Source organism: Strix uralensis, chromosome 10 (assembly GCF_047716275.1).
Source record: "Strix uralensis isolate ZFMK-TIS-50842 chromosome 10, bStrUra1, whole genome shotgun sequence".
Classification (NCBI taxonomy): domain Eukaryota; kingdom Metazoa; phylum Chordata; class Aves; order Strigiformes; family Strigidae; genus Strix; species Strix uralensis.
In genome coordinates this window covers 22,913,843-22,941,178 of record NC_133981.1, presented here as the reverse complement: position 1 = coordinate 22,941,178, position 27,336 = coordinate 22,913,843, and the positions used below count along the sequence as shown (strand labels likewise).

The following is a 27,336-nucleotide window of genomic DNA, read 5'->3' as shown; positions in this document are numbered from 1 at the left end:
CAGAACCACAGAATTGTCTAGGTTGGAAAAGACCTTGAAGATCACCCAGTCCAACCATCAACCCAACATTGACAGTTCCCAACTACACCAGATCCCTCAGCACTGGGTCAACCCGGCTCTTCAACCCCTCCAGGGATGGGGACTCCACCACCTCCCTGGGCAGCCCATTCCAACGCCCAACAACCCCTTCTGTAAAGAAATGCTTCCTAATATCCAGTCTAAACCTTCCCTGGCACAACTTGAGGCCATTACCTCTTGTCCTATCACTTATTACTTGGTTAAAGAGACTCATCCCCAGCTCTCTGCAGCCTCCATTCTTTCCATCCATGACTACTTGGAAAATGCAGCTGAATTACAGGATTTGTCACAAACAGAAGCTCACCCACAATGCCATGCCTGACGCAACAGGGACGTGCCGATTCTTCTGTCTATGTTGGCGGTGTGGGTATACAAGTCCCACTCTGTGGGGACAACAGAAATGGAGATATTTCTGAGGAAATAGCAGAGGGTAAGCAGCCCAGGGTATGTAACTAGGCTGAGAGCAGTCCAGGGCTGGTCCTACACAAACACAGTCTGTGCCAACTAATCTAAAGCTGGCTACCATATTTTTCAGAACTCACACCGTACTTGGTGAGCTCAGCATATGTCAGGTTTATAAAACACTTAATTTAGCACACCATGTAGTAACACACCTTTACATACTAATGAGATGAGGCCTAACGAGCACTGCTCCGACCGAGGGTGCATCTTCACTACAGACTTATTTCAGGTGATGGGCAGCACTATCTCTGCATGCCAGGAAGCTTTACTTGGGTGACAGTGGGTAGGCTGCAAAACCCCACTGAGTTACTCTGTTCCCTGTGGCGCTTTGTAGGAATAGTACCTTTGCCAGCACAACACAAATTACATTATAAATGACTGTTTTATGATTCTGCCTCAAAGAACTAGGAGATAACTTATCTTTGTCAAGGAGTAAACAAGGACTGTAGGATGACATTGAAAAATTATCAGTATTCAAGTGGTTTCACCCACGTCCTCACTGCAAAGCAAAAAGGTCGTAAGAGCTGAGTGTTTGTGCTATTATAGTTAGGGATAATTTCTGTACTTGAAGGTTTTATTGTTTGATAGTTCTGGTTTTGATTATTTCTCATTGATTTTTTTCACCACTGCAAGTGGAAAAGAAGTTCTTTAATAATAGGTGAAGTCCAGTATTTTGTGAGGGATTTTCTACCTCTGAAGGTTGTCAAAAACAGAAAAAAAAAAAAAAAAAAGAGAAAATATGTGGAGAGTGAGATGATTTGACCTAACCATACCTTTTAGATAAAAAAATGTTATTTTTAAATAAAGAATATGCAATACCCATGGGAGGATCTTTTTTGTTTTAAAACTCATCTTGGAAATAAAGTTCATTACACATGCCCAGCGCCAGTCCAGCACATACAGCAGTACTGCTTGCTTTCTTGTCAAGCACTGCAGCTCTTACCAGCAGAGATCAGCTCTGGGGACGACAGGAGAAGTCAGCACGGCTGCTAATTGCTTGTGAACAAACATCTGTCATGCCCAGGGCTGAGACACACCACTGACTCATCTACCAAAGGATTCATAGTCACCCAAAAATGTCACTAGCTTTTGAGAGTCATTTGAAAGTCGCTCTTGAATGTGCTCACATTTTAAACCTAATAGCCTTCTGGGGCCTCCTCTGAGCCCTGCCATCAATAGCATGTAGTACATCCGACTGTCATGGAAACCATTTCTAGGTCACCTTTACATAACAGTACAGAGAAAACATATCACCAACTCCACCATTAAAGCACACTCCTTTTCAGTGAAGATTGCAGTGACCAACTTAACATTCACTGTAATTACACATAATATGCCACCAGTAAAAAGACACACTTTCTCCAGCATAAAGATGGGAACATATATGCCATGCAGGAGGTCTTGGCTCAGACTCTGCTGTTACACTTCTAGTCTTCTAGTGAGGGAAGCAAAATGATTGCCTGATCCTATGCATCCATTTTATAACTCAAGCTGTATGACAGCTTGGGTTAAACTAATTCTGTAGAGAGCATCATTAACACTGGAGAAACCCTACCAAGAGGGAAAACACAGCTGGAGCTGCTTTTACATATCTGGCTGGAAATACATATAAATAAAACTGACAGAACCAATAATTTGAGTCCCAAAATCAGATGTTGAACTGAACAATATATTGAGCGGAGACGGAAAAGAGACAGGAAGCATTTCAAATCCTAAATTACAAAAATATTTTAGGACATAAGTAAGAAATAATTACATAGCAGAGTCTTTACTGTTCAGAGAACACCAAAGAGTTACTGATGCAGGAGGAAGAAACTGAATTTTTACAGCAACTGTTAGTGAACGCTGTAACCTAATTATTTTAAGTATGGAATCAGGATGTTCAGATCTGTGAAGGAAGTGTCTTTAGCAAGATAGAATGTGGGAAGGGAACCCAAGAAGACAGATAAACAAAATTTTCATATTACACTGACAAACCTGGAAGACTTACTTCTATGGTGTTAATTTTAAGAACAATGAGTTGCCCTCGAGAACTTAAGTTTGAATTTAAGTTACTTAAACTGAGATTACTGCAGGACTCCTAGCTTGTGTTCAGGGCACAGTCCTCTACTCCAACAGCCACAAATCCTCAAAAAAAGACATTAATATTTATAGCTATAATTTGTTTTCTTCTTTGCAACTGTTGGGTTTGTTGTTGTTCTCCTAACGGGGAAGCAGAATATTAAATCTAGCAAGCCCTATTTCATAAAAGGAAATTGTTGCAAGTCATGGTAGACTGACCTCAACTTACACTATTATTTCATTGATTGTACAAGTCATTCCCAAACTCTTGAGAGTTAGAGCACAACAGAGATCACAAACAATTAAAAAGTAGAGGAAGAGAGGAAAAAAAAATGGCTGAGACTCTGAAAGAAAACATATTTGACAATGCTGAGACTATGGAAAAGGAGATTCTGCTGACAAGAATTGTGCAAGAAAAAGCTCTCTAGAATATGTAGGAGAGGGTGAAATTTCCTTGGTTTTATTTTATCTCCTGTAGGGACAAGCATGTCAACAAATGTGGAACTGAGACCATGTTGACAAGGTGGAACTGAGAAAAGCTGAAGGACAATTTTTCAAACTGAGAAGTCCAAGCTACTTCAATACTGCATACAAATGCAGCACTATATTATTATGACTATTATTTTAAAAGTCTAGAGCATGCAAGATTTCGTAACAGGTTAGGATAAAAACCTGCCTGCTCCTTTTCTGAGGAATGTTTCTGAAGGTACTTTACTAGAACTTAGATTAGTATTGGAAAAAGGCTGTGAAAATTCATTAAGGAGAATATATGTCAGTATAAATAAATATAAATTTAACTACAGATTACTAACTGATAAATTATATGAGGAATAATTAGAGAGCATACTTTTTTGTGCTATACAAATATCCAGGGTTACAAGATCAAATATCTGAACAATCTCTTTAATTATAAATAATTAAATATTCAATAGGCCATTGAGAGACTGACTCATCATCAAAGAGGAACATGGAGGAATAAAAAGATATAGGTTTTTGCACTCAAACTGCGGCACTGTAATGAGAAGAGTCTCTCCTTCACATCTGACTCCATCCGAATAATCCAGTAGTCATGGTGTTCATCCGGGAAAGGTGGAGCTGAAATTCAAGTTTGTGCTTTGAATCAAGAGGGACCTGAATCCGGATCTCTTTCCACCTAGCTGAAGGGCCATGGCATCCCAGCCTGCACTGTCTGCCAGAGCCGTGCTGAAGGACGGATCCTCCCTCTCAGCTCAGCACTGGTCTGACACCTGGAGTGCTGGATCCAGTGCCGGGCTCCCAGGACAAGAGAGTCCTCTCAGAACTGCTGGAGCAAGTCCAGTGTGCAGCCACAAGGATATCTAAGGGACTGCAGCATCTGACATACAAGGGGTGGCTGAGAGAGCCGAGGTTGCTGCACCTGCAGAAGAGAAGCCTCAGGGGTGAACCTTATCAGTGTATATGAACACCAGATGGGGGGAGTAATGCAGACAGAGCCAGACTCTTCTCAGATACCCATTGACACACAAGACGCAACAGGCACAAATTGAAATACAAGAAATTCAGTTTAAACATAAGAAGATTTTTTTTTTTTTTTTTTTTTACTGTGGTCAAACACTGTAACAGGTTGCCCAGAGAGGTTGTGAAGTCTCCAGCCTTGAAGATATTCAAAGCACAACTGGACATGGGAGCAACCTGCTCCTGCTGACCCTGCTTTGAGCATGGCAGTTGGACTAGACAATCTCCAGAGGTCCCCTCCAGCCTCAACTATTCTGTGATTCTCAGTCTCTTACATATAGAAACCAAGGTCCCTACAGTTGTATTTTTCATTAGTTACATCGCGAACAAGGAGAGTATTACAGAAAATATACAGCAAGAAAACAAAGTGGCAGCAGAATAGCCCTTGACTAACCCAACATGGGAAATGTGTCCCTCACTTAACAGAAAGTCCACCCTTGACAAAATACCTGTTTATGTTTACCTGAAATGTTCCACTTCAACCGAATCTGATTTTGTGATGGAAAAAAACCAATGTCATGAGAAATCCTAACCTGTCTTAGAATTTAGAGTCCTTTAAAACTAAAAGATTTAGCAATACAAAAACCTTGGTTTTCTTCATTCTTTTGTTCATGCAAGGAAACGGCAGTTCCAATCTGTTTATATACTTTAAGGAACAGGGAGCTTAGAACTAAAAAGTAGTAAGACTTTTTAAAGCCATTTCAAATCTTACAAGACATTTGACATTGCCTTACAAGCAGAAACAGACTTAATAACAAAAATCAGCATATAGGCCCGTATACTACTGCTAATAAAAAAGGAAAGAACTAACTCCAGCAATTTGTATGAAATCTTTGGAAAATCCTTGTTACAGACTCCAGATTCACTTCATTCCTGCACAGATGAATAAATTCTGCAAATAGTTTTAAAGCTGCATCTGCCGTTGAATGATAACATTATGGAGACCTGGTCATAACTTCTGCTGAAAATAAACAGTTGGAGATATTTGAACGATAGTGGAATTGTAGTTTAGGCTTTGACTGGCTCATAAATTGTCACACAAGCAAATAGCAAATGTAAGTCACATTTTCCTTCCTTTCTTCCTTATCACTCCTTGTCCAGCCAATACCACATAAAAATTTCCATACAAATTATAGCAGTTATGGACACAGGAATGCTGACAAGTCACTTAATGGCCCTACTACAACTATGTTACAGTGCAAGAGTGTTAAATAGACTCCCAAAAAGGTCTCTGGAAGCATTTTACACAATTATGAGAAGAAAAATGAACCATAATAGACAAGTCATTGACATTCAAGTTTAATTTTTCATAGTAATAAATGGCTAAGAATGATTCAGAAAGCATCCTTAGAAATTGGCATGTTGTGTTTACACACACTCCCACAATAATTAAACACAAGGTAATTTTGCTAATCAAACAATTTGAGCATTGCATGTTCGTATTTGTTTTGTTTAACCATCAATGCCAATGCAATGATAAATTCCTATTCAGCTACATCTAGAGCACTTAGTCATTCACTTGTCTCTACCCTTTCTCAGCTCCAGGTCCTCCAGTATTCACTATTTCCTTTGACCTTAGCTTTTGCCTTGGGAGAATAAATGGTTGTGTGCCTGGCAGAAGGCAGATAAGGTATATTTCCCAATAAACAGCATCTACATTGCCTGATCAAGGGCACTTACCTGTGTCAGTGCTTTACATTCCCTGCTTGGTTCTAATAACTCTCATTTGTCTTTGTGATCTAAAGTGCATACGGTATTTATTATGAGCCAACCCATAAAACTCCTACTGGCTTCACAGTAAGCTACATGGGAAATCGGCTCCTCATGAGAGAAATCTCCCTGTCTAATCGTTTTACCAGTCCATATTCCCTTATTTCTCTGGATGAAATAAACATTGGATACACAAGAACAAGAGAACATTTCTTTTCATAGCATGTGCAGAAACAGTATTCGATAAGCATAACAGCAAAGATATTTGCATTTGAAAAATCAATGGAAGAAAAGGCAGCAAGCACGTGCCTTTTCTTGGTAAACTGGTTGCACTGACACATTCAAAATTAGTATCAGTCATCAGGTCAGTCACATTATGCCAATTGTCTTGGAGTTTTAAGAATAGTCATGAGAGGTACCAAGTGAACTGATACTGTTCACAGCCTAAAAAGCCTTGTTGAACTGGAGGACGGTTCTTTATGCTACTCATGCAGAGCAGCATAGTTTTTACTATGCATAGATCAAAACTTCTGATGTGGCCTACTCTGAGCTGGACGCACTGAAAAGTCCTGTCCACCTTACAGGTGTGCACAGTACTGGTAAAAAATCCCATGGGGGGGTGCTCCTGCAGGGAGTTTTTCAGGCCACAGTAATCCTCCATGGCTTCTTTTGGCTGAGGTGCTGGGGAGGTTGTTTATCCCTCTAAATATCTCAGGGGAAAATGGGAAAGAACTCGAGATTTATGAGTTCCCACCTGATGTAACTGGCATCCTTGGTGTGCAGGGGTTACGCCCAACTACCTCAAAATGGCAGTGAGGTTGTGAGCGTACATGTGTGTCCATGGGGCAGGGCCTTTGGGGGCTCCCCACTTGGGGGCAGCACGAAGTTAGAACACCCTAAGGGTTGTCTCAGCTTGGGTGAAAAGGATACAATTTGTTTGCAGTTTTTAAAATTTTTCTGGTTTGAATAAGAGAGAGGGGAAAACTCTATTTCTGTTCAGAAAGTTCCAACAAACAAAAAGAGGAAAAAAAGCAAAGTTACCCGACAATAGAGGAGAAAATAATGTAGCCATTCCAATAGACCTGACACTATAGAAAGTCCAGGCTGGCAAGTGAGTGTGCCCTACCTAGAATGTGAAAATAGTCCTGCACATGGTAATGATTGCTGAGAACATCACTATGGAAATTGAGAGCTCACAGCAGGCATAGGGAGCCTTAGGAATGTGGGAAATCAATGCACTGTATGCTGCGGCGAAAACGATTCCAGCAGAGTGACCTTTAAACAACTTGATAGATTGTAAGCAAGCAGAATTGAAGCACAAGGGGACAAGCCAAGCACAGGAGAGCATGGCCCTGCCAGGGGTTCCCCAACAATTTCGCCTGGCAGCGGTTCTGCAGGACAGGAGGAATGACAGCAAGGATTATTTACCCACATTCAAGATAAAATGGGTAGCTGTTTAACCATAATGCTACATAATAATTTGGAGAAACAGAGACTACCCCATGCTATGGAAACAACATAGCATATTAAGATAATAAGGATACCATTGATTAATTTGGTCAGGACATCTACATTAAAGGCTCTTTCTTCCAGAGAGTGATGAGGACCCAGTAAGTGAAGTCCTCAGGGTGGCAGAGGGAAGGTGACATGATATAACCAGTCCTTTCACACAGTCGGAGGAAGGACAACCTTAGCAAGCAGAACAGACCAGGAATTTTCCAGTGAAATACTTGGGGCACAAAAAGTGCACTTCGTTAAGTTGAATTTTATTTTGTTGATATATATTGTGTCAAGAGCTCTGCAGTACAACCAACAGCCCAGGGATATTGTAGTCACCCTGGAGGTGGAAGATTGAATATAATTGAGTAGGGACTTAACTTTGGTCTCCCATATCATCAGAAATTCTCTACCCACATGCACTACTGACCTGTTGGGTTCTCTTTTAATCTTTCCTGTTGGAGCTGCTCCACTTTGCATAAATAATTACATGTTATGCAGAGCAAGGAATTAAACCCAGTTCTCCCATATCCTAAATGAAAGCCCTGGCCAGTGGGCATCCACTTCAACTTTACATGCACCTCTTGGGTTAAACCAGTTCAAATCAGCTTTTTGCATAAGGTATAAGTTATCTAAATCAGATCAAACAACTCAAATCTGAAATAAGCAATTTATACTCAGTCTTCCCTTCTTGTCTCCAGAACAAGAAAAACTATTCACACAGACTTTTGCATTGGTTTAATTACAGCAGTTTAAAATAAGACATTAATAAGAACAATGCAAACTGCTAGCACAGAAAAAAACTCATCTGAAATGAATTGCTCCCCATTACAAAACCCACTACTAGTTGCTGCTGTTTCCTTATGTCCATTGCACCAGGCAGGCCGGGTATTGAAGGGTAAGGAAGAGGGTTATTACCCTTTCATCCTACAGCCTGGGGGCTCTGTCAGGGCAGAGCTGGGAAAGCTGAAGGGGAAGAATGGAAAAAGCTGCTTTGTGGAGGCATGTACTTTATCTGCTTTCTGCATGCAGCTCCAGAATTAGCATTACATTTACTTTTGGAAAATCCAGCCATATTAGCTCAGAAAAAACTTGAGCATATTTGACCCATAGAACACTGGCAACGATATTTACTGGCATGCCTCAGTTCTGAAAGATATTTTATTTGTAATAGACATTTTAACAACATACCAAAATAGTTCAAAACATAAGGAAAAGCTTTATATCTACCAAAACCACATTGTATAAGAGTGTCCAGCACATTTTTCAATTTTTCTGGTCATTCTTGTTTCAGATACTTAAAATCGTCTTCTCATTGTTTCAAATATTTTAAATACTTTTACCTGTCACTCATTAAATGTCAGTCTGGTTTAGGTTTCCTCTTACCTATGGCTTATATGGCATGCTTCAGGGTTAAACCACAGCAAATATTCATAAAAATAGCTAGCCATATAGAAATGCAATTTATTTAGATAATGTTTTCCTTCTTGTTAAGAACTAAATCCCTATAGAAATACAGTAAATGCTACAATCATTTAAAAAAACCTTCTAATTTTTAGTATTTTCCTTCTGCAAATCATAGTAATTTAAATGTATTCTACCTGTCAGAACATTCACCATCACTTCATTTACTAAATGTAAAACTCCAGTACTTATGATGCAAGAAAGTTGTACATTTTCTTATATGTCAACATATATTTTAAAAGAAAAGTAGCAGACAAGCTGTAATTTAAAATCAACCTAAGAAATTTGTCACAGGCTTAATAAAAGTATTTCCTTTTGAAAAGAAGTGTTCTGAATTATTTTTTGAGGAGAAGGATGTCAGTCTATTAATGCCAATACAAGAGTCCCTGTGCTGAAGCATTTTACAAATTATGATCTAGAACTCCAAAAGTAGCTGAAGGGAGTAAACACTCCCCTTTCCTTTCCTTTCCTTTCCTTTCCTTTCCTTTCCTTTCCTTTCCTTTCCTTTCCTTTCCTTTCCTTTCCTTTCCTTTCCTTTCCTTTCCTTTCCTTTCCTTTCCTTTCCTTTCCTTTCCTTTCCTTTCCTTTCCTTTCCTTTCCTTTCCTTTCCTTTCCTTTCCTTTCCTTTCCTTTCCTTTCCTTTCCTTTCCTTTCCTTTCCTTTCCTTTCCTTTCCTTTCCTTTCCTTTCCTTTCCTTTCCTTTCCTTTCCTTTCCTTTCCTTCTTTACTGAAAATGGCTATGAAAAAAAGTAGCAATGATGTTTCAGAAGGTGTTGTTTGGGAATATGGTTCTTAAATACCATAAACAAAAAGTAAAATTCAAAAGTGAATAAACTCAGCCAGACAGAGTATGTAAGACTTCAAGAAACAGTTAAGATAGTAAAAATCTTTGGTCTCTAAAGAAGCTAGTGGAAAAAAGGAAGAGGTGTAGGAGGAAGAGCCTGTATTTCTTCACCCAAACAATCTGGTTTTGAATGAAAAACATAATGCAAAACTAAAGTAAAAAGATCCCTGAGAATTTTTATATTACAGTAGTAGGTATATACTTATCTTTTACCTGCTAGCACAATCTGATCAAACATAGTATTTCTTCTTTAGATATTGTCTATGCTACAATGTTACTATGTTACTGGGTTTAATATTATCCTCTTCCAGGATGAACTTTCTGTTCACTTTCTCCAGTTTTAACCCAGGACCTGGAAATTATTTTTATCCTTATTTCTTTCTTTTTACCTAGCTCCTTATGCATAAAGAAATACCACCTCTAGCCTGAAAACAATGCTATATCAAGAATTTAAAGAGCTGAAAGGAACTTGCTTAGGACTTGCAACATCAGCATCAATGGTTTAAAACTATAAAAGGGATTGAGCCCTTGTCACAGATTTTTGGCTGAAGAGATGAATAATATTCTTAAGTTAGTTTTTTTGTCAGAGGTATTGGCAACGTCAAGGCGTGGGGGAGAATTTGTTTTGTTTGCTTTTCAGACAGATGGTATTATTCTCGCTCATATTCTATGCACTTATTTCAGCAGTCTGGGACAGTCTGGTGGGTGAAATATCAAAAGCCAAAAGATTTATAGCTATTTCAAAAGTGTAGTGCAAAACATACTCCTACTCAGAGACCTGTGGTACCTGGACTCAGTAGTTAATGTCAGTAACATCACTTAAGACTACCTCAATGATCCTCTATTATCTGATTTTATTTAACTACAAGAAGCAGTTAGGACGTTCTCAAATCTTCATGGCATCACAGCTTCCATGGCATTCAGGTTGCAGTACGGGCAAAGCCAATCAACCCTTCCCACGCGAGGAGAGAAACTGCCTGCAGGCTTTAAAATACTACAGAGAAGGTCCTTCTTTTCTGCCTTTTTTCCCTTGAAGTAAATAGTAAGCTTTGGAATCATTATCATCAATATTATCATTACTAGCTAACCTGCAGACAAGCTCCCTCATCTTCTCCAAAGGTGCCTCACTGGGCAACTTTGTCATATATTTAGAGTACAGATTCCAGCAGATCCAGTGACTTGCCATCCCCACAGCTGTCTTTTGGTCCCTGTCTTTCCCTTACTTTGCAAGGTGAACTGCCTCAGTTTAGGTGAGCTAAATTGGGCAAAAATAGGAAGATTTCAAAGATGGGACTTGATCCTTAGCTTCTGTTCAAAAAGTTCTCAAAACAAATACTGTTGAAATTACATTAGAGATAGTCCATTCAATGGTGCTTTTTCCCCCCCCCCCCCCCCCCCCCCCCCACTTAACTGTGATGTGAGAATAACAGCAGATGGATTTTGGCTTACACTCTGACCAAGCAGAAGTTTATGAAGAAAACTACCACATACAAAATACCAAATCTCAAGCTGTGATATATTTGGCCTCACATATAACAATAAGTAGAATGCATCTTTATTGACTATGAGTTAGATATGCTTTAGGATATACCCTAGCAATGGGCTTTAACAGGGCTCTAAACCATGGCTGAGTTTTCTGGACAACTTTTATACTGTTTTATACAGTATACTGGACACACTTTCACAAAATGAACACTTAAAAGAATGAACTACATAAAGACTGATCCAGGTTATTAATCAACTAACTAGGCTTCCTCCCCCCAACAGGACAACACCTGCAGGATACATTTGCATATTGCATATGTCTGCACCTGGAAATAATGGCGTTGTAATAGGTGGAACAGATGGCAGGATGAAAGAGAAAAACTAAGTGGTGACGAGCATACACCTATCTCTAGGAGCAGCAAAGTGCTGAAGGAAGACCTGGAGTTGCCAGAAAGAAAGGCTTTTAGAGAAAAACACTTTAGAGATACAAGCTGTTCAATGTTCCTATTCTCCCCTATTAAGTAAAGACAACTTGCTCTGATTCATAAGATGTAACTACTCCTGCATGTGGCTGTTATTTTGGTATAAGATGTCTTTTTCTTGTTCAGCTTTGCTGAATGTTTTTGGCTTAGAGTACAGGAAGCAGACACATACTGCAGCGTGTGTCCACACACAGCATTTGTCAGGAGTAGCTGCTTCTGAGCAGGTTCAAGTGCAAACAAGACCTGCATATTACGTGTCCACTCTGGTTTTCTAAAGGAAAAGAAACGTTTACGAGCAATGTATCTGCAAAACACTTAAGGCTCTAAATGGAGTTTGAGTGATTCCTTGGCTTTCGGCATGGGATGAACCTCATGGCTAACTGGCTTTCAAAGTTGTGAAGAATGTGGTGTTAGCTAGGCATGGGCCCCCCTTCTCCTCATTGCTGAAGACTACCACATAAGCCTTTGCCACAGTCAGATCATGCCAGCAGTTTTACACACTCATCTGATTTTCTGCAGCAGTTGTGCAATGACATTGCTGTTATTTTTACACTGTATGAAGTAGCACCCAGACTTTTCATTGTATTTTAAGCATTCTGCCCCTGGGGCTTTTTCATGTAAATGAAAAATGCCTTTAGCAACTCTGTACTCATGAAAATCCACGTCATACCAGCACTCTAGTAAGACCTTTAAAACCTTTCAAAGATGAATCTCAAGAACATTTGTTCAGAGTCATCTTCACCCTCTTCAAGACACTGCTTTATGTGCTGACTCTGAACAAAAAAGACAGGTACTGAATTTCAGTTTACAGACTTCCTTAGAAACAATAAAAGCCTAAAAATAAGGTGACATCTGCACTATTTATTAGTTGTATCCAATATCTTGAAGGCTGAGAAAATCTCAGTCTTCACTGAATTGAGAATTAGAGTGTGTGCTTCTTTCCTCAGATGTTCAATTTATATCCACTAGGAACTTTGCCCTGAGTAAAATTGCTGACTGCTCTGTATGTTCTTTTATTCCACTATTAATCACAGTCAAAATAAGAAGCTTCTTGAACAAGTATTTTCAAACACAAGGGTTTGATGGCCCTGCTTGACATGTAATTTTGGAACTCTGGAAATTAATGGATTCACATTTTTCTCAACTTGCAGGAAATGTGCCCTTTTTTCACCCATTCCCTAAAAATAATATGCCTGTTTACTGGCTATATATATGGAGGTGATTCAGCAAAGTCCTGTCCACTCAAGCCCCAGGTCAAGCCCCAGCAGTTAGTTTATTTTTCCCTGCCAGAAATCCTTCTTTCAGCCAGAGGTTGGCACATGACATTAAGCTCAAGAAAGTGCTTAAGTTACAGAGTTCTCATGGGTTCTCATGCTTCCTATAACCAAACCTGGGGGTGTTAGTTCACTAGCTTGAGTAGCTCTTTTTATTGTTTCTTTTTCCATAAATCGTTTTTTTTAATCATACTCCTGGCTGCAGAGGGGTGGGATAACCTCCTCCCCACTTTTTCTTTCACATGGGATGTATAACTGTAATTTCAAATAGCACCTGCAAGTCCCACAGGTGAGGGTCTGTCTCAGCCATATCTACCCAGTTAAGCCCTTCAGGCATAACTTTATTAACAGAAGTGAAACACTCTTTTTCAACCTATTGGCTTTCAAAGCAAGATTAAGAAAGAGTTAATAGAATGTTGATGCATTTTTCCCAAATGCCAGGCACACAAACTGAGCAAAAGCTAAGATTTTAAATTAAGCTCTATTCAGCTGCAGCAATCTAGCAACAGTGATTAAACTGGAGGTAGTATATAGACATTTAACTTGCCATATATTCTGGAAAGGGGTCCTCACTACTATAAATTGTGTCTTATTCATAGAGATTTACCAGAAATGCCACAAAGGTTGGAGAAGAAGAAAAGGAAAAATAATTGGGTTCACTAGGAAACAAATTGAAACATCCAAAGGAATGTAGATGATGAGTAAAGGCAATAAGCAAAGCACAGAAGGAAAATCTCAGGCAAAGCACCGTGATCTCACTAACACACTTAGATCATAATGAAAGTCTCCCTTAAAACAGCAAAAAGTATAAAATACTTCTGAAGGGAGTCAGTGACAAAGACTTAATGGGAAGGCAAATCCCATGGATTTTTCTTTCTTCATCCTGTTACCTGAAAGAAGCTAGTATTTCAGAATACTTCACATGGGGACTCCTCCTTTAAAAAAAAAAAAAAAAAAAAAAAAAAAGTAAAGTAGACAGGTTTTCTATAGTCATAAAACCTGTTCTTTAACTTGTGTAAATAAAAGTGCTGCAGCTGGACCTGCAGAAAGCAGCCAGGCTAGGTATGAGGCAAATGCCGATTGATTTCAGATCCGATCTCAGGGTGAGCTCTGACTAAAGAAGACAGAGAGCTTTCCTCTCGTTTCAGGCTCGGTTTTTTCCTATTAGAGGCTGAGATACTGCGGGTGTTATGTGCCTGTCAGCGCGGAGAGAATGGCACCATGAGTGTCATTGCAGGACAACATCAAACCACCAAGATTCATCAAAGCTGATGTGGAAATAAATTATAAATAACCTCCAACTAGCTCCATTAAATGTAGGAAGTTTCACTGAAGTACAGTCATCAACACTGTGTTTGAGCTAGACAGAGCAAATGAGGGCAAAGAAGGACTTAGATTATGCGGGAAGAGACTTGCAGCATCTTTTAACGAATTTACAGTCCTCCTCAGAGGAACACTGCTTATTTATTCCCTGGTATATGTGACCATATGATTAATTCATCTGCCAGCTTAACAAAACTGACTCTTCAAACTGTTCATATATTAGGATTCAGTGATAGGAAATAATAGGATTAGCACAGCCCCATTTTCAGCTTTTGTGATTTTATCACAGATCGCACTATATAAAAGATTTCCTTCAGAACCCAACACTTGGAGGATTAGAGGTGAATCTCATCTTTCATTAGCAATATCTAGCCTTAATGACGATAAGCAGAACTTGGAAAATGCGAACTTTAATGTCTCAAAACACCAAGTCCACTAAAAAAAAGTTCTAAAAAAATCAGCATATTATATTGCTTTAAAATGCAAATATCATGGTTTGGGGGATGCCATGCAAGAATTGGTATCTCACATACTAAATCAAATACTGTGTGGTAACACAGTTTGAGAGCATTGTTCGTGACTATCCTCCCAACCACATGAAAATTCTGCGGTTTTGGCAGCATCTTCTAAGTGGTCTAGTGGGTCAGCTGGGGTGTGGATTTCTGACCATCCATCTGCTTTGCAGTAGAAATTCAGCAGAATTGGATTGGATCTGTCTGCAGTGACATTTTGTGGCTCTCCCTGTGTGATCAGAAGCCTGGGCAAAATCTTCTGCAGTTCACTGTGATACAGAGAACATAACTGGGCACATCTGCAGGGTTTAGTAACACAAATAGTGTGTAAATACAGCATTAGTATGGAAGAAGTAGTGTGTCTGTAGCTGCTTGCATCTGGAAAAAATTAATTCACCATTGAAAACATATCCAGAGTTGACTGGTTTATTTCAAAAAACCATGAAGTTACAGCTTTATAAAGGGCAATGTAAAAACTGACCATCTTATCAATGATGAACAATGAGTTAAATTCAGTGAGTTATCATGGTAAACTCATCACTTGGGCTTTTCCAGTATAGTCTTTTACATCAGGCACTAATTAATTTCTAACTGATCTTTCCAAGAACTGCTCGGTGTGACCATAAAGTTCAATGCCCTGCCTTCAACATTTCCAACTCTTCAAGCAGAAAATAGCGGGACTTTAACTAATAGGGCTGAAAATTGATTTTGTTTATCACCAAAATCCTTAAACAAGGACAACGCCACAACACTCAGAACGCTGCTTAATCTCATGCATTTTCCAATCCCACCACAGCTATTATGCAGTAACCTGGTAAAGATGCTTCAATATCTTATGTTGCATAGTCACCAGGGTGTTCAAACAAGGTTCATTTATGGACAGCTCTTTGGCCGTCACACTGGCAATGTCCGTATCAACAGGGTGGTCCAAAGAGCTGGATCAAGGCAGTGAAACAATCTGGAGCTGAGGACATCACTTCCAACCACATATACTAGGAGAGGAGGTGCTATTTTGAACTGTATTTAGTCCAGTCCCAAGTATTGAACCTCCATTAGCACCTGGAACAAACCAAATGTATTTCCAGAGTGAGTATTGCAGTTTAGTTACATCTAAAAGGCATGCATGGAAAATTGAGAAGATCACGAGAATTGCTCTGAAAGCTCAATCCTGATCCTAAATAAACATTGACATAAACGCAGCATTGTGTTGTAATTGTTTGATTGAAACACAGTGCTGTATTCTGAATAACAGTGTCTGTGTATGAAGAGCTAGAAAATGAATTACTTTTCATTAGAGCAAAATATTTAATTCATTAAAGCAAGCAAGGCAGAGAGGGCCATAGGTGACTGCATTTTACCAAGCCCAGCACTTCCCATCAAGGTGCCAACCTGGCGTTCAGCTCACGAAGCACACGACAGGACACTGCGCTGCTGGCCGGGGACGGCCGGGCTCCCCGTGGCACGTCCAAGCTGAGTGACTGAGCCAGGAGGGCAGGGACCTGCCCGGGCACTGTCTCGTGCTGGGAATATTGCCTGGCTGGAGGCCTTTTCATGATGCTTTTGGAGATTCTCTCCCTAGAACCTTCACCATGTGCACTCTATCATTGTTACAACTCAGCATAAATGGTAATAATATTTTCCTGAGGACAGTTTGAATCCAAATTGTCTATGAATATTTATTTTCATTAACAGGCTCAAGACACTAAGAGTTCCATAGAACACAAACATGTGATTAGCAATCTGATTTAGACAGATTTAGACAGATACATGAGTTTTGCACACCTGTTACATTTTTATCTTGGAGGCTACGGAAAAGGTAATATCCTAAAATAATATTTCAGTCTTCCAGACAATTATTTTGAATTGATAAATTATATCTGAAGGTTGGTTCAGGCAGCATAGGCTCAACGTTTAACAACAAAATAACTTGAGTGACACCTGGTGGAAAGAAAAGCAATAGCTGATGATTGCACAGCGCCTACGCAGTTTTGAAAAACGAAAACAGCAAGGATGGAGAGCAAGAAAACAGCAAGAATGGGTGGGAGGAAAAAGAATTATTTGATAAAATGGGCGGAGTACAATTTAGGAGAAGAACTTCCTAAATGACAAGAGTTTATCTGCCTGTGTAATAACCTTCTGAGGAAATGGAATATTTGATTTGACAGAGGCAGAATTAAATGAGGTAAAACCACAATAAATGTGCAGCAGGAAACAAAAGAATAAGCAGAATATGGACAGGATGAAATTCAGAGTCCTCCTATGTATAAATACTAAAAAGGATTTAGCAGGTTAGTTCTCTAGGGCACAGTGGATAATAGGAATACTTTGGCCCTAGGGTGACAATAACTCCTGATGTGAGAGAAACCACAGATTTTCTTTAATTCATTTCTGAAAGCAATATTCTTTGATGTGTGAATGAATTCCATGATCAATCTTTTTTTTTTCTTTTTTTTTTTGCTTATTCGCTTATTTGTATAATTCATTAATCACCAGTGACTCACATCCAATTATAAAGAAATAACTTTGGTTAGTCTGTTCTCACCAACCTATTTGAAAATATGAAAGAACAGACTTAATTAAGGTGATAGAACTCAAATGAGAAGCACTTTTGCTGTCTATTGACAATGTGATGTGGCAAGTTTTTTCAGCATTGGAAATGGGAACAGTGCTTGAGAAAGACTTCTGTCTTTCTAGGTCAAGAACAGGTCACTGACAGCAATAAATGACTATAACTCCTTAAAACCATCTATAAAAAATAATGGCACATTCTGCCTGAATTTCCTCCTAGCAGGTCATGTATTTGACTGCACATTTATCTTTAACTTGCAGCTTTTATTCTTAACTGAAAGGAAAGTAGTAATCTCCCTTCAACTCTTTTTTCCTCCCTATATAAGCAATCAGACACAGCACCCACGTAAATGACTGCAGAAGTCAAGGCCTCAAAAGAACTAATCCAGAGAAGTGTGTTTTCAGGGAGTAAGGCAGCGAGAGGTTTTGTTTGGGAAACAAGAGCGTTCAGAAATACCTCTTCAGTGAGAGGAGACAGAGCCTCTCTCATTTACAAAAAGTTCAAGCGGATTCACTCTGTGGAAAATATATTTTCAGACTATAACAAGATTATAGCAGATTATAACTTTTTTTATTTCAAATTGGCTCTTAATAAATCCTCTTAAATGAAGAATCCTCATTTGGCCTACAAAAAGCTATAGCCCTAAAATCATAAATGCAAATGCCTTGTATTTTAAGCTTTGGTTCTGTCAGATACTCCCTACGTACATCCACCTCCACACAGAGCTGAGGAAACCAGCCCACAGTCCTCAGCACGAGGAGCAGGTTCAGGGACTCGGCATGAGCAGCTACTTCTCCAGCCCCATCTGACACAGCAGCCGGAGGAACACGGGACTACCTCTGCAAGGACTACCCCTAGCACAGAATTTGAGTATGGATTCCAGAGGATTCCAAATATTTTGCATCTGTTTCAATGCAAAAAGATGCAGCATTTGATTTCACCAGGAATTTTCAACGGGATTTCAACAATTTTCAACAGGAAAATTTTTATTCTGTGTGGCATCATTCCTTAAGACATATGGCATAGATTGTGGGATACAGAAAACAGGCATGAGGGAAGACAGACATTTATGAAATCTATCGTCTAGTGATGTACTTTCCAAAAAAAAGGAAACAATCCCTAAGACAGAAGCATCTTCCCATTATTAGCAGTCCACTCACAGGTCCAGCTGTTGAACATATGACAGGCAGATGAACTATTCATTTCAACAAAGGAGGAATCATTTTCCTCATTTTATAGAAAAGATCAAAATACAAATGGGATTTGAAGTATTTTTGTCTTCTCCCTCCAGCACTGTCTAAATTATCTTTTAAAATACTAAAGAGCAGAGATACACATTAAGTCATTTTCTTAAGGAAGTTCCTAACAAACTTCAGGCTACTGGTAACTGATTAGACTTAATGAAGAAAAGTACTTTAAATATAAGTAAGAATTAAACAATAAGAATTGCTATCAGAATAATTTTAAATGTCAAAAATTTCCCTTCCCCAAGAACAGCATGTTCTAAAGAAACAACAGCTCAGAAGCAGGGCTCTACTGCACATCTGCATCATCTGAAACTCACGTGGGTTTCATTTCCAAATGCAGAACACAGCTCAAAGCCTGTCCCCAAAACAACACACAAAACAAAAACTGGCCTGAATTAAACATCATATCCACAACACACTGGGTTTCCAAATGTCAACTGCTATCTTAATTCTAGAGCGTTCATGTTTGGTAGCTAAAGCAAAGGAAAACTTATTTCAATTCTATTCCAAAATTTCATGTACCAAAAAAAAAAAAAAAAAAAGTGAAAACAAAATCCAATTTTTGTTTTTCTTTTACACAAACATGCCATTCTTTCTTTAGATGAAGAGATACATGTGTATTATAAACTCATATTATCCTGAATTACTGGTTTTCCAGCCAAATATACACAGAGCATGTTATGTTCTAAGATGGCACATTGCTGTTATTCAGCAGTTGATATTCTTCAGCAACATCAGTGTGAAGAAATTTGCAGGATCATAGTCCTCTTTTGAGCTACACAGAGCTCTCATGACTGGGAAGAAAGGCTGCCTGTGTGCCCAAGGCCCCCAGGGAGCTTGGTGAACTGTGACAGTGAGCCTTTCCCAGTGCACCTTCCCTGACTGTTCTGGAATTCACTTCTAAACTCCAAACTAGGACATTACAAAAGAGTTATATTCCACAAAATATCACATGAACTAAAATAGGAATTGGTCCACTGATCCATACACACATGCCCTTCTTCACACGCAAGGTTGTGTCAGGGTCACCTCCCTGCCTGAGTCATTCTGGGCCGGGTATTTCTGCACTGCTCCCCACCGCAGGGTACAGGGCACGCTCAGCCTCTTCGCCTAAGATAGGTTCTCCAAATCCCTGATCATCACAGAAACCTTCCTTTCACTTGTTGGCTTAGTCTTTTTTGAACATGGGTGGCCAGAATTAAATACGGTATTTTGTCTGCCTTTTCATCACTATTTCAACATAATGGCATTAATATTTCTGTGTCTCTTAACAATCTCATCTGACTACTATAAGTTGATCTCATCTGACTAAAATTATTTCAATGATATGGTGTGTTTTTACAAATTTTATTTAATCAGTGGAAAGGCAGATATCAAACACATCTGGCTTTGACTAAAACAGAAGAACTCTGTTTCACAGGCTAACTTCAGCTCCCTTTGCTTGGGCTTGCTTGTGTCAGCAGCTGAAGCTGAAGCTAACTTTTATACCTGTAGATTATTAAGGCTGAGGAAAAAACCCACTAGATTTCACATGAGTCATTTTAGGTTTTCCAGCCATTGTCAGGTTTAATGGGAAAAATATATTAGCAATAAAAAAATAATTCAAAAGCATTTCCTCGTCTGCAGAAAATACAAAAATACCCCAAGCGCTATATGCCATGACACATGTCAAACATATATAGCATCTTCCAATGGGAACAGTTTCCTATCATGCATAGGAAAAAGCTCATCTTCTTTAACACATTTCCTTACTGAGTCTTCAGAAAGTCAGCTCCAGTTGCTATATGTACTCCAACACTTCACCAAGCAGAGGAGAAGGACTCAAGAGGAAATAAATAACGGTAAGCATCAGTCAGGCATCTCACCAACTTTTCCCTTCTGCATTGCCACAGTTCTTATTTCTATTTGATTTGGAATTTCTTGCTGTTTATATATTAAATCAGAAGAGATCATCTTTTCTATAGACAATGCTTAACATTTTTTTTTAGTGACATGACATAGTCTGTCCTTTTAAGATGTCTACTTTGAAAAAAGCAGCTCTAGTAGATTTCTTGAAAAATAACAGATGAGTATCTAGATTCAGACCAAGGATATTCAGACTAACTACTTGCTAAGAAAGGCGTAGGAGATTGTTAAGATTAGTATTTCAGCTTCTCTGTGATGAAGTTTTATGTAGCATTAATCCAATTTAAAATATAGGAATATGGTATTTAGATGAGAAATCTAAAGCTGTCCTACTATATTTTGAAAAGATAATTACATTATCCTTGTAAGTAAATTGAAGTAAATTAATTTAGAAGAAAAACAATTTTTCCTACAATTTTAGTCTTTATTAAATCAAACTTTCTAGAGAAAAAAACAGTCCCAGCTTATTTTAAGTTTTTAAGAGAAAAACTTTTAAATTTTTTTTTTGAGTTCTAAAATATCTCTACACTTTGAAGATTTTTATTTCCAAATTCCATTCTACATTAGTGTAATTTAAGCTCCTTATCACCTTAATATGTAAAAACCTCTTTTACTCTCTATTTGTTGCTAATAAGTCTGTTCTACCTGCTTTCTATTTCTCAGGCTTTGTCCAGTCCAATTTTAAAATCATACTCTTGTATAATTCTAATGTGCTTCTAATTCTTGCCTGCAAACAGTTATAAACTGTTTTCACCTTCTTCAGTTGATGGAATTTTCTTTAAGTGTATACTGATAAAAACCCACCAGCACTTTTCACAGTATCTGCCATTCTCCACATGGTATCCAAGGCAATACACAGTCAGATATACTTGCTTCATTACTTATTTATTGCAAATGAATTGGAAAAAAAAAATAAGAAAATACGTTTTAATTATGATGGGATGTCTTAAAATCATAAAGAAAGATGGTTTCAGGACTGGAAATTCCCCAACCTGTACAAGGGAGTTTGTATTTCAAATTCCAATCCAGTCCCAAGGCTATCTAGGTATTTTTAAATGCAGAGAAATAGTAGGAAATACAGGAAGGGAATAGCATTAGAAGTTTTAAACTGCCAAATAGAAGGGACTAAGCTGGAAGCCTAGTGGGATACACACTACAGAAGTGGGAATTACATAGCAAAAGGGATAATTACCTGCTGGCCCAAAGCATGGTTATTTAATCCCTAAAAGACAAGCAGTACCACATATGCAAAATTTCCAATTCTCTATTCATCTAAATCTTAAACTGTATGTTCTCAGAGATGCATGAAGCTACAAGGCAGCAAAAAAGAACTTTTTGCAGCAAAAAAAGACATCCTTCCTGGTTAGAATCTTCATACTCTCAGAAAGAAGATGTTTAGACATGTACAATTATTCAATCTCTTAAACTCAATTTTGAAACTGACTTCAACACACAATTTTAACACCAGATCTATGAAAGTATAGAAACGTAATGAAAATCTTTGCTTAAAACTAACCTCGTTTTTACCATAGTCTCCTGGTGATATTCTGTTCCAGAACTTTGAACAATAATATATTTCATACAATTATGAAGGAAAAGCAATGAACTAGAGACAAAATGGAAGCACTGTGCTCTCTCCCAGTTGCATTTATGCTACTTAATGTCAGGAAGAACGGCTCTGTGGGAAATACAGAAAGCTAAAGCTTTTCTTCCAAAAAAATGTCACAAGTAATCATGAGAAAGAAATAGCTGTGTTGTAGTTCTGCATTTAGAAACATGCTAATGAACCATACTTATCAGATTATTATTCTCTGGGTAGTTGGAGCATGAACAAGACAGAATTCATCGCTGTTGCGGGATTTGCCATATCATTGCTGTTCCGCATGACCCAAACCGAAGTCTGTCCTCCCTCCTGCAGTTGTAAATCACTGGGAGAAATGAAGGGTTTGCATATAGACTGCAGCTCCAGGAAGCTGACGGAAGTGCCTGCCTTGCCCGTGAACACCAAGAGGCTTTATCTACAGAACAACAGCCTGACCTCGGTTCCTCCCGGTGCCCTGGACAGCTTGCGCAGCCTGGAGGAAGTGAAAATATTTGACAATCCTTGGACCTGTGACTGTCATATTCTGTATCTAAAACTCTGGTTAGAAGACGTCTCTGCACCCTCGCTTGCAAACATCAGATGCGCAACCCCAGCTCCCATGAGGATGAAGCCCTTGGGGCAGCTGACTGGGAATGAGCTGGGGGTTTGTAAGAGGCTTCTCCCAATCAAGTGTCTTGAGTTCTTTTGGAGAGACCTCATTTTAATTGCTGGAGCAATAATTACACTTCTTTTAGTAGCATGGGCTCTGAAATTCTCAAAAAAGCTGGTCTGCCAGATAAAGCTAAACCAACATAACTCTAGGGGCTGACTGCTGGGGAGACGTACCTCCAAAACCCACAAGATAAAATGAACTGTTCGCTACCACTAGCTTGAACAGAAACATCGAACTATCCTACCACAAAAAAGCACATGCACTGCAAACACTCATTTTAATGGTGAACATGCTACAAACAGATCCCAGGGCTCAAAGTCTGGGTCCTCAGATAGGCAAGTTTGATTTAATCCTTTCAAAAATAAAGCTTGGTGGTGTATTGACAGGCAAGTTTAATTCTGCTGCCGTCTACTCCTATGAAAAACAGTTTCTAAATTTTTAAAAACCATTTAACAGCATTTTTCCACTGAATTCTCAGCTCTTATAGCAAGAAGATGTATGTCCCCAAATCTTACACTTTTTAATATATGGAGATGAACACCAGTTGTACTATTTTAGCAATTTTTTTCTCACTCAAAAGCTCTGTGGGTTTGCAACCCGTTACCCCCTCACAGTGTCCCAATGGGCTTGGTAGGACCATTCTTGTGTGCAAACAAATTCAACCAGCTCTTCCTCAGTTTCAGGAGTTTCCTGCCAGCAAAACCACTATGATGATATGGGCCAGCCACTGAGTGCATGCCTTATTGAATACATTTAAAGATGGACTGGTAATGAGAATATAATCAGTAAAAATAATTTTAAATATTGTTGAATTTCCTAAAAAGTGAACAGTAAAGAAGCATTCTACGTGAAATTGAAATAATCGATGCTTATTGATCATTCATACTCACCCAAGTTTGACCTCTTTCACAATTCTACACATTTCTGATTAAAATCCTAAGAAATTTCCAGAGCTTGTCTTTCAGTTTTACTACTGACATTTGATACACTGGTTTTTATGCAACAGCTTTGAAGAGAATGAATTCTCTTCCCTTCTCTTCTCGTGCCCCCCATTCTCAGAGAAAAATTGTTGTGGTGACTCAAGCATATTGTTTTCTCCCTAACCTGGTTATTCACAAGACTCCAAGAACAGTAGTTCATGCTGTGACCCCGTCTGGTCTGGTGAAGCTAGACAAGTTAGATGGGAGTCTCTGAAGGTCTTCTAAAATTAATACTACTGTTGGGCAGTTCAATTTAAGACATGTTTTGTGAACGCTCCTCCTAGCCCCAAACCTGAGATAAGTATTAGAGGTTAGCTGCTGAAGATGCTAAAGACTTCTTGGCTCTTTACCTCGCACCTTGTCACATTAGTGGGGCTCCTTGTTGAAGCACATTATATCCCTAGCAAAGCTGGTGGTTAGCTTTCTTCTGCTGGGCAGTTTTGCAATTACATATGCTGTCACTTCTATAAGATGAGATTCATTCCTAGCCACAATCATCCAAATCAAAGCCAGCAAATGCTCACAGGGATATTTCCAGGTCCCTCGTGCCCCTGCCAAAGCACTTCAGCAATATGGAGCCAAACTCAATGCTGACTGTTGGCATCATTCTCAGGTGGCTTTAGAAGAGACACATTACTGTCTGCAACACATCTTCACTGTTGATCCTCTCTCTCCTGCACTGGCAGGGAAAGACCAATCTGAGACACCACCACTTCTCAACCTAAATTGATGCCAAGTCACTTGCCCCTCTCTGTGGCACAAGGAATGGACACTGAGTACCATGGAACTGCTGAAAGAAAATGAAGTGCAGGTGGATTTGGGGAAAGGATATGCACCATGGGTAGAGGGTTACACAGTCTAGTAATAAAGTATAGCACGGGGTTTTAGATAGAGAAAAGGAAAGGAATAATCAGATGTTTTCCCTGTAAAATAATTAATGATCTGGGAGGCAACATGCCCATTGCAATGTTAGAATCTGCAAGTGATACACAGTGGGGAACAAGAAGCAGGAAGTCATACATGCAAAGAACAGTGGGTTACTTGGAGTGCCAAGCAATCGAAAGCAAGATCGTACATCTAGAAACAAAATATGGGTTGAGGACTCAATTTAGATAAGGCAAATCTGGTAATCATGATCTCCCATGTATGACATTGCAGCAAAGGGCTAATGTGATCTTTTCTTGTTAAAATAGGGTATATCATTTAGGGATAGAAAGATTTATTTACTTCCATGTTTAGATAAACTACAATAATTCAGTATCAATGTCTACAAATCAAGAAGAATCAGCTGCAGAAGAATCAGAAAAACAACAGTAATGCAAATAAAGGAAAATATATCTTAATCGGTTTAATTTAAGGAATTTAAGGAATGACAAGTTCACAGCTTGTATGAATCTACATGAAGAGGAATTTGTTAACAAAGGGCTGGGAGTAGAAATTAGAACATCAGACTAGAAACAGGGCTCAAAACCTAACTGTGAAAATAATTAAACGCTGAAACGGCTCGTCAAATGTCATGGTGAATCCTATAGCTTAACCAACACTGGGCATTTTTTCAAATTGGTAGGCACTACCTGAAATGACAACAATTTTAACAGAGTTGTATGAGACACCTAAAGCACTACAGCTACTCTTATTGCTTTGGTCACCTGCAGAATTTATGGTGGGACAGGCCATGAAAAGAGAGACCACAACAGCAGTGCGTCCCAGGGACGGACACCCTTAGTGAGCACTGGCAACGCCCTGGAGGAGCTCAGTCTGCGCTGGCTGAGCCACCCTCCCACGCTCAGCAGCAGCAGTAATATTCCACTCTACCTTCTCCAATTGCCTGTTGCACTCTTCACCGTGAGTACGCAAAGTGCAGCAAAGAATTTGCTTTTTGCAAAGTGTTGCAGCCCTGCTGCAGGGTGAACCATCCCGCCTAGGAACAGCATGGCTTGGTTGGGCTGTATCACCCTCCCGCGCAGACCAGAGTAAAGCTGTGTCTTCAGATTTCTGTGTACATTTTGATCAGGTGAGCACAAACATTCAGAATTTCTCTAGCTTTATTAAACGTTATTATACATAAATAACCTCTGCAGGAGAGAATTTAAAAAAAATTCACGTAGGAACATAGTGGTGTACACACTTAGATAATTTGAGAATATTTCCTCTGCACTGAGCTTCTCGATGTTTTAAAAGGCAACCACCATTTTGTATTAATGCAGAATACTACAGAAGAAATGCACTCTGCAATCTCTCATGGAGAGTCTCCTAAATGATATTTCTTGTTTCCCCCAAATCAGATCAATCATAAACACTAAAAGCTTATCACTCTCTTTTGTACCTATAAAGGTACGTATGCATAAAATAGTAAACTGTTCTACTGTACAGCTTTAATTGTGCAAACATTTAAAAATGAGCAATCAGCAAACATTCCTGCTTATACCAACCAACACATTAAATAAGATGCACAGAATACAGGGGGGGGGAAGTATTTGAGAGAACACGTTCTCTGACCTCATAAGAGGAAAGAAGAGGGAATCTCTTCCATGGCAGTATTTCACATTCCACTAAAGCAGCATTGTATTTATCACTTCTGATCTATTTGGCTTTTATGTAAAAAAAAAAAAAAAACTCTGAAAAGGGGAAAGCTGGAACTGCTAACTGAAGGCTCAAGAGCTACATTCAACTGTTTATCTGGCAAGGCCACTATGTCATGCTTAAGCCACATACTCCATCAAATTGTATAAATAATGCTGCAGTTGCTAAAAATGTGCAAAGACAGGAAAATACGTCAGCTATCTAAATGAAACATGCAGCCAGCATTCCCAAAGGAGTTTGTAAAGATCCCAGAAAATGTTACTGTATCATTCCTGCAGGCTTGCAAACTAATGAATACATCTGTTTTCGCATTCTTTGGTAACATAGGTATAACTGCCGGGATTAATTGCAACTAAAATGTTATGAGTTTTGGTTTAATATTTAGCAAGACAAGCAATCATACTCCAAATTATTGAGCAGGAACAAAGAAAGATTTTTTAAAAGTTCACTGTAGTACACAGAGTAGATTTGTGTAAACTGCAATTCTGTGTAAACTGCAGTTCAATTAATGTGGAAAATATTTGCAGGCTTCGTTTATTAAATACAATGGTAGGTGAATCATCTTTTTTTCCTTGAAATGCTCAAGTTTCTTAACATTGTAGCAAAAAGCATTGCTCAATCTGAACAACTTTTGTTTAGCTTGATGCTTTCTTTCTGTCTAGGATCTATAGTTACAGTTTATTCCAGATCCATTGTTCATGTATCAGAGAAGTTTGCTGCTTTTTTCTAATTTTTTCCCACATTTGACACTAATAAATGTACAGCATTGTTTAGAAAATAGCTACCAATGCTTATGTGAATAAACAGAAAGTGAGGCTTAGAAACTAGGCACTTTGTTGTGACCTTACCATTCCATCCCACACCCAACCTACTTCAAACGCTACTCGAGGCAGTGGCAGACTGCTCCTGGGTTTGGAACATGTAATGCCCATTCACAGCTGAAACATGCAGACATTTTATTTCAAAAGGTCTTACCATATTTGACTTTTCCCAGTTCCCCTAAACTTGATGTCACGGCATTTTGCACCCATGACAAGCCTTGTCATGCGTTTGTGTTTCACTTGCTGGCAGTCAGTTTCTAATTGGACTTTTTTTTTAACTTTTAGATTAA

General features: G+C 38.9%; 2 protein-coding genes across 6 annotated transcripts in view; one reads left to right on the top strand and one right to left on the bottom strand.

Annotated features, from left to right (window-relative positions):
• CFAP92 (cilia and flagella associated protein 92 (putative)) overlaps positions 1-22,272 on the bottom strand; it is a 121,786-nt gene extending 99,514 nt beyond the window's left edge. For all 3 annotated transcript variants that reach the window (XR_012630315.1, XM_074879761.1, XM_074879762.1), the window contains exon 1: positions 22,201-22,272. The gene's annotated coding sequence lies outside the window, so the exon portion shown is untranslated. The remainder of the gene's footprint in view (positions 1-22,200) is intronic.
• Positions 20,256-26,776, top strand: GP9 (glycoprotein IX platelet). 3 transcript variants are annotated; one of them, XR_012630316.1, is made up of 2 exons: positions 20,256-20,343; positions 25,298-26,776. XR_012630316.1 is itself a non-coding variant. In XM_074879768.1 (2 exons), exon 2 carries the CDS (start codon positions 22,234-22,236, stop codon positions 22,816-22,818), a length of 585 nt encoding a protein of 194 aa, XP_074735869.1. In that variant the 5' UTR covers positions 20,256-20,343; positions 22,227-22,233; the 3' UTR covers positions 22,819-23,603. The 3 variants fall into 3 exon arrangements, 2 of the variants coding, with proteins under 2 accessions (XP_074735869.1, XP_074735870.1); XM_074879768.1 differs by lacking the exon at positions 25,298-26,776 and adding an exon at positions 22,227-23,603; XM_074879769.1 differs by lacking the exon at positions 25,298-26,776 and adding an exon at positions 22,208-23,603.
• Positions 26,777-27,336: the final 560 nt, after the last annotated feature.